The sequence below is a fragment of the Halyomorpha halys genome, unplaced genomic scaffold (assembly GCF_000696795.3).
Source record: "Halyomorpha halys isolate HHAL.00 unplaced genomic scaffold, Hhal_1.1 Scaffold2060.1, whole genome shotgun sequence".
NCBI classification, from domain to species: Eukaryota; Metazoa; Arthropoda; class Insecta; order Hemiptera; family Pentatomidae; genus Halyomorpha; species Halyomorpha halys.
In genome coordinates, this window is record NW_027109097.1 from 35,281 (window position 1) to 43,509 (window position 8,229).

At 33.6% G+C, this 8,229-nt stretch overlaps 1 protein-coding gene across 1 annotated transcript in view; it reads left to right on the forward strand.

Annotated features, from left to right (window-relative positions):
- Nucleotides 1-3,744, forward strand: part of LOC106691072 (phospholipase A-2-activating protein-like) — a gene marked incomplete at its 3' end in the record, with an annotated part of 12,969 nt that extends 9,225 nt beyond the window's left edge. The window contains 2 exon segments of the mRNA XM_014436721.3: nucleotides 3,211-3,355; nucleotides 3,586-3,744. Of these exon segments, the coding sequence (XP_014292207.2) occupies nucleotides 3,211-3,355; nucleotides 3,586-3,744 (304 nt within the window).
- Between the last annotated feature and the right edge of the window lie 4,485 nt (nucleotides 3,745-8,229).

Sequence of the window (8,229 nt, forward strand, 5' to 3'; positions counted from 1 at the left end):
GTCATTCTCGATTTAACTGACCAAGTAACAGACTCTCAGCCATGTTAAATGTTATTTCGTTTTACCACGGCAAAAGAAGGCAATTTTTTTCGATTTAACACGAGTTTTTCCATTTAACACGCTTTAACATAGATCATGAATACCCCTATTGTTAGTAAGTACGATGATGAAGTTTACAACAAAAATTGTTGATGCATTACATAAGCCTCAGATAATGGTTATCTCTGTAGGATGAGAAAGATTTCACCACCCAAACTGTGGTACTGGCATAATCAAGAAGCAGGGTGGAAAGAAACCCTAAGAAACAACAATGAAACAATGATATTTCATGGGTAAATAAATCAGGGTAGGCCATTTTTCCAGCTACTTACCCTGTCCTGTTGTACTGCTTAAAATAAAACAGGTAAAATAATAGCAGTATTAGATTGATTGATGTGTGGGAATACTTTTATTCTATTTTCAATAGAAGGGGTGGATGTGATCTTAAAATTCTTAATGGAGACATTAAGGCCACCTTTGTTAGTAGAAAGTAGAAGACATTTACATCACAATAGCTATACAGTGTGTCAATGATTATGGCATGGCATGTTTCTAAAGAAGAATCATGCTCAGATCATTGTCATATCATATTTCACTTATCTGTGAAATAGTAAGTAGTGTGATCGATTTGATATACAGGAACCTAAAACTTACAGATTTGGATTCCCATTGTACGGAACCTGAGGAAGAGGTCACATGTTATCCCATGGTGATTAAGAAATCTTGATATTTGAAATACCGCTTCTTGTTATTAACTAATGCAATCACAAAGTCAAACACTGAGCATAACAGTAACTGTACTTTTAGGTCCTGCGGAGGTGTAAAAGGACCAATAGATCCACTTGTTAGAATTTTTCCCTCCACCATTAACTGCTGGTCCAAAAGGAATATTGCCTTATTGAACAAGAACTTGGCAAGTTAGAAAAAATGTTAGTGGTATTAATAGATTCCAGGTTTGGTGATAATTATCGGCAGTTGGTAATTAGAGAGCGAGCAGTACCTTTGGGGCAAGAAGTCAGGAAAAAAAAATTGTCCATGTCTGATAAAGCCAACTCATTGTGAATGAGGGCATGAAATAAAGGCCACTCAGTTGAATTGCTAATATCAGGCAAATTTATTTGGGGCAATCTGGCTCTGAAAACCCAACTTTCATCAAAATTCTAGCTGTGTTTAGCAGAAGGGCAAAGTTCTTTAAGGGAATCATAGGTCTCACAGAAGGAAATGAAACTAGGTTTTAGTTCTAAATACATTCCTTTGAATAGGAATAATTTTTCAGGTTCTTTTGCAATACCACGCCCTTGCGAAATAAATGTTTTAATCTGGGATGCATAACAGTTTAATTTCTCTTTGAGTTTTTTAAATTGAATTTTAATATCCTCTGGTATCTTCTTCATTATTTTGGTGAATATTATAAATGAGAAAGAAACTGAAAGATAATAAGTGAAGAGAGAGGGTGAGAAAAACAAAATTAATTAATGGCAGAATGGAGCACCTTACAAAATAATTTTTTCCATAAAAAATAATTTAAAAAAAAAAGATGAAATAAAATGGACAATAACAAAATTCAACAACTGGAGGACCATGAGAAAAAAAAGTAAGAAAAATATCTAACCCGGATGGGACCAAAATGTTACAGCAGGTAGGGGTCCAAAAGGAACCTTTACTAGCCCAACTGTGAAGAGTAGTGAAAATAAAATAAACGAATAGCCGAATTTCGTTATTGTTGTAGTTTAAATAATTGAACATAATAAACTGTAAAACCAAATATTCAAGCATATAAACTAAAAAAATAAAAAAGGAACTTAATCCAACTTAAAACTATTACATAAATTAAATTAAATTGAACAAAAGAGAAAAAAAAAATTCTTTATATCACTGATTGATGGAGCCCCTGCTGTGGGTAGGTTATGTCCTCATGAAGGTAGATTCTGAAAAGAGGTACGTCTGCCCGCCTTGTCCTCTTAGAGGCTGAGCCGTCGTAGTCCACCCACCGTGACAAAAATGGTTAAGATGGCCGACTGCTGGCTTCTAAGACTAAGTAGATTTATAAAATATGTCATCCGATGTTGTGCACACAAAGAGACACAAAAGTGTATTGTTTATTTTTCACAGTATAAAAAGAAAAAAGAACATCTGCTTTTTAACAAAAAAACAACATATGTTACACAATCGATGTTTAGTTTTAAATTAAAACCTTGTGTTGGCTGCAACAATGATAATGTTTGACTGAGTTACTCGAGTTTCAACTATTACTTAGAGTGGGTAGGAATTACCACAATGAATTAGCCAGAATGTTTGCTTGATATGAATTCCTGAGAACACTTATGGAATATGAAATACAAATGTGTTAGACATTGTTTACCACTTTCAAGAACGGATATGCTTTACACTGCTCTTCTTGAAGAATGGTATTTTATTTTACCAGATGAAATCTGTTCACTTCTTTCCTAGATGCAGGACCAGATGAGGAAATATGTTGTATTGAAAGAAAACAGAAGTAATGATTGTTACTTAAATTTCAATTTCTCACCAACCTATTTTCTGTTGTTTTGATAAATCTTTCAAAACCACCTTTTTTAAATAGTTTTTTTAGACTCTTGGATTTTTTATCTTGTTTAAATTGTTTTTTTCATAATTAGTTTGTGCAATAATTGGTCTGCATCATAATAGGTTTGTGCAATTAATCATAAAGATCAAATATGTACAGTTTAACAATAAAATGTATGTGTGTTTTTTTTCTCTTATTGTTTGTTATCATTTAATTACAAAACTACTATTAATTTTATAAATAATTATATTAATCTCACATCCCTAAGTGATATTATTCATTATTAATTTTATATTATCATATTCTTTGCATTATTTAGTATTTTTTTATACTGGAGTTGTACTCTTGAAGCCTAAGATATTTTAAAAAACCGTATGTTATTTAATCATTTAACCTTAATGAGTTGTAGGCTATAATTTATGAAAGAAGTTGTATTATTTTTATTTCGAATTCAATTTTAAATAATTTTGTTTTCATTTTTCAATATCTAGAAAAACTTACATTGCCTTTTTATATTGTTTTAATTACTAAGTGCACCCAAGGATCCTTATAAACTATCTACATTAATTCTTGGTCAAGATAAATTAATAATGTATTTATTTTTATTAAATTTTCATTTCAAGGTCACTCTGATTGTGTGAGAGGGATAGCTTATTTACATCAAACTCTTATTATATCATGTAGCAATGATGGAACATTAAGAACATGGAATGTTAAGGATGGTGATTGTTTGTCTATTCTACAAGTGCATTCAAATTACATTTACAGGTAATGTCCAAAAAAAAAAAAAAAAAAAACTGTTAGTTCTTAACTAGTTTTTAACGTTTTATATTAGGAGAAAAGCCCTTACCACTCAACTAGATTTCTGTAGAAGTTCTCAATATATCATAAAAACAAGCTATTGTATCTACTTATTTTGTTATGTCTTTAATTTAATTAAACCCATATTCAATTGTTATTTTTATGGTTTTATATATAGTTTTCTGTTCAAATTTTAGTGTTAAGGCAGTTTTTGATAAAGATCTTATTGTCGCTGGCTGTGAAGATAGAATTCTTATTATCATTTACAAAGGTAGACAACAGAATGTTGTGTTGCCAGCACAAAGTATATGGACAGTGGATATATTACCCAACTTAGACATTGTAACTGGATCAAGGTATTTTTACTTATATATTTTTATGATAGGTTTTAAAACATATTTGTTTTTAGTGTACATTCATTACTTCATTTAATTTGTTCACTCAAATCAACAAGTGAGGTGAAAATTTAATATTTTTTTTACATGAGTAGTTTTAATATTAATTTTTCAAAATTTCAGAAATAACCAAATCTCACTATGTTTTGGATCACAATATGCTTGTTGATTTATAACAACTTGAGGGATGCTTTATGGTTCATTTTAAAGTTTATTATATAAGGTTTTATTTGACATCTCCAAATTTTTAATTTGGTGATTACTGCAAATTTGGAAAATCTGTATTAAAAAACTACTCATGTAAAAAATATATTTGTCAAGTATTTAGTTCATACTAATGCACACAAGTATGCATGCGCACGCACACATTAGTAACGATTACAGTAGCCATTTCAGAAAAGATATATAAAACTTTCTTCTTCCTTCAATATGCGCTTATTGACAACCCTTCAGTCTGCTGGGACTCTTTTTATTTTATCAAATCTCAAGTTTCCTTTTTTTGGCTTCTAACTACTATAATAGTAAACATAAAATTATTTCTTTTATTAAAGACAAATATTTTAGGTTGTATATATTTATAAATATTTTATTTTTTTTTAAATTATTTATTTTTGTAATAACAGGATAAATTTTTATTTGTTTATGTTTTAACATTATTAAATTTTGTATATCAATTGTATGGATATTTTCTTTATTATTTCATTTTTCTTCATTAATTTGGTTTTTTGAGGTTTTTATTTTTCAGGTCCTCAATTTTTTTTTTAAACCTTAACCAGCAAATATTTTACTATGAGAAAGAGATTAATTTTTTCATTCATGAAAAATCCCTCGTACCAACATTGTTTTGGTCCAGTCCGGGCCAGATTAAATTAGTTCCTCTATTTTCATGTGTATTACTTTTACTGGTCGTCTGGTTTTTTATTTAAAAATGCCTGTGCAAAGTGCTAATCTTCAGTGATAAATAGAAATCTAGATTTACAGGAACAATTAAATGTATTACCCGAGGATATTATGGTGACCACCTCTGTGGGCTGTAGTTTACTCGTCAATCCCTCCCTTATTTGTGATGCGCCTTTTGAGACATAGGAACGTTTTGAAACCTCATTTTGGGATATTAAATGCCCCATGGGATAAATTAAAAACACTGAAAGATGAGGGTAGAAGTAGCTACTATGAGGCCTTGTTGTTCAGAAATACCACTGGTAGAGGGAAAACAAGTAAGTCAGAATTCGACAAATCTGTGACGTACCAATCTACTAGTGGTTGAAGCTATATTATACCCACTGTTACCTACCATCAATATCTCTTCATTTTCTGAGAATATCATGGTTTGGCAAGATTTAAAAAAAAACTTTTGAGTCCCTTATACATAATAGGGATGAGTTGGATGACATTAAAAAATTTCATCACCTCAAATCAGTGTTAAAGGGGTCTGCAATGCAAACTATTGACAATATCAATGTCTCCAGTAGGTTATAGGCAAGCATGGGAATTGATTACTTAAAAATACGATAGTACAATCAATCCATGCTCTCAATACAACAATTTCTCACAAATATTAACTAAAGTCCAGGAAACAGAGCGAGTAGCAAGTGTCATATCGTGTGCAATCTCCTCTGGAAAATGCTATCTTGTGTATCAAGCCACTCTGAAAGACATTTTATCCACCAAACTTAGAATTGCTTTTAACGCATTGGCAACAGCAAGTAAGGGGTCTTTGAATGACCATTTGCTCATGGGTCTGAAATTACAATGTGATGTAAAGGATGTCATGCTCACTTTTTGAAAGCTACTCATCGCAATATCGGCAGACATCTACAAATAAGATTAGACCCCAAAGAATGTACATTTCAACACCATCCCTATCGTTTTCGAACTACTACCGATGCCTTGACAGAATATAGGTTTGATAGGCTATTGTTTGGGTTGTCATGGTCCCCCTTTTTGGGAATGCTGGTCATTAAACAACTTGTATTAGATGATGGCGAAAATTACCCGTAGGCCTCACATGCGTTGCTGGAGCACATGTACATCAATGACCTATTGGCTGAAATGGACATGGTTTCAGAAGCCGCCATCTTAATGCGGGATATAATATAGCTGCTAGGTAAGGGAGGCTTCAAACTAAAAAATAGAGCTCAGTAACCATTCACAAATACTGGACAATGCATCTAAAAGTCTCGAAATCCCGGTTTCTTTATCGGATACAGGGGACACCGTAGTCAAACTGTTAGGAATCCAGTGGAAACCCAAGCACAACTGTTTGTCCTATAAGGTGTGGCCTGGACACACATTGCACGCCAACCAAGAGGGATATTATGTCTACTGTCGCTAAGATATATGACCCATTGGGATATTTACCACCTGTGATTTTTGCACACAATTGCGGACAATTTGATGCATCTAGGAGACATCCGTATTCCTCGCTGCATCTTAATCGAGCCCCTATTGAGTGTCATACTTGTAGGCTTTGCAGACACATCGGAGTTGGGATTTGCCTCTGTCATTTATGTCCGTTTGGAGTTCACAAACGGGTCTTACTTATACTATCTCGTATACACAATAACTCAGCTGATGTCCCTGAAGCATTTTATGGTCCCACAGCTTGACCTGTGTGCAGCCTTTTTATTTGTAGAACTTTAAGTTCTACCAAGGACAAGATTTTGAATGTGATCTCCACCGTGTTATGTTCCGATTCGTCAACGGTTCTATCATGGGTTCGTCTTCCCCATTCTTGTCTAAAGACTTTTGTAGCAAACCATGGCACAAAGATTTTAGAATTATCTGAATTGCCTTCCTGGCATCTCGTGACATAGTAAAATTACACAGCAGATGTGGCTTCACGTGAAATATGTTTGTCGGCGCTACCTTGTGACACTGCCTGGAATGGACCGAGATTGTTGGAGTTGCTGAATACTTTTGTGCATCCTGTTGTTTTGATCAGGGTGGGTGGTAGGATGCGCCATGACCCTCTATCTTATGTAACTAGGAACCCTATACTGTTAACAGCCAAATTTCATTTTGTCAATCTTATGATTGATCATTCACACCACACTCATCATCGCTCAGGGCCTCAATATTTGCATTCTCTGGTCCAAAATATATTCCATATCATTTCATCTAGAGAGACCGTTAGGTCATGCATACATCAAAGTGGATTATTCTATCGGTGGAGAGAAAAGGTGACTAACCCTCTCATGGGCGATCTGCCGCAATCACGGTTTTCACAAGGCAGGGTCTTCCTAAATGTTAGGATTGATTTCTTTGGCCTTTTCCTTCAGCATGGGGTGCATAAATGCACAAAACTACACACTCTCATTGTTCCAGGCACATTAGTTCCTCTTAGAGACCCTAATGTTCCGCCTTTACAATGGTCGCTTTTCGAGCACTGCCCTATCACAGCAAAGAAGGATTTTCTTGTCTCACCGTTACTTCCTCAGAAAGGAAGTTTGTAAAAATTTGAACATATGCTGATAAGGGTCGCCAAGTCAATCTACTGCAAACTTTTGGGGTGCAGGACCTATTGTTACAGTTGCCATGGTGAAATAAAAATACTGGCGATATCTGCTTAGACAAGGTGTGTTACAGTTGTCATGATGAAATAAAAACACTGGCGATATCTGCATAGACAAGGTGTGTTATGGTTGTCATGGTGAAAAAAAACACGAGCGATTTATGCTGAGATGAGTGGGCTTGGTTTTGTGAAGGTGACAGTTTGGTTTTTGAACACGTTACGACTGTTCAATGTTAAGTGATGGTACTTTATCAGGCCTTGCGTCATTATTGTTTGAATCGAAATATCACCTTATAAGAGATGTTATCGTGTTTGTTTTGTTTTTCAAAATTATGGTGTTTTACTTCAATGGACGGTCATTAACACTAGAAATGGGGATATAGTGCAGTGCGTGGCAACGTTTCTTCAGCACGTCCTGGATAGGAGAGTTGTGGCGGATGTCATCTTCATACTTCTGGGAAAGGTGAGACGGTGGCCGGGAAAAATATATCGAACAATCTTATGTTCTGCCAGTAGTACACCTAAAGACTACGTGGGGTTCAAACTAAACTTTATTTTGTTTTTATTTTATATTCCTCTTTTGTACAATAATGTAAATTTAGTTAATAAGGTTAAGCATTTAAGTTAAGGTTAAGTCAACCTATAAGTTTTAATTGTTTTATTAATTGATAAGAATTCTTTTTTTTTCCTTTTTCATTCTGTGTACATACATATCTTCTTATTATTAAACTTTTGTACATATAAATATAAGAAGATGGTCAGGGTTGCGGTCAAAAAGAGAACAAATAGTTTAAAACTATTTTAATGTCAGACGTTTCGCCCCACTTTGCAGGGCTTCATCAGGGCTAAAAAGATACAAAGAAAAAAAAGAAAACTGAGAATATTACAATAAGGTAATTTAAGCTAGGATAAATATTATGTAAAAATAAAGT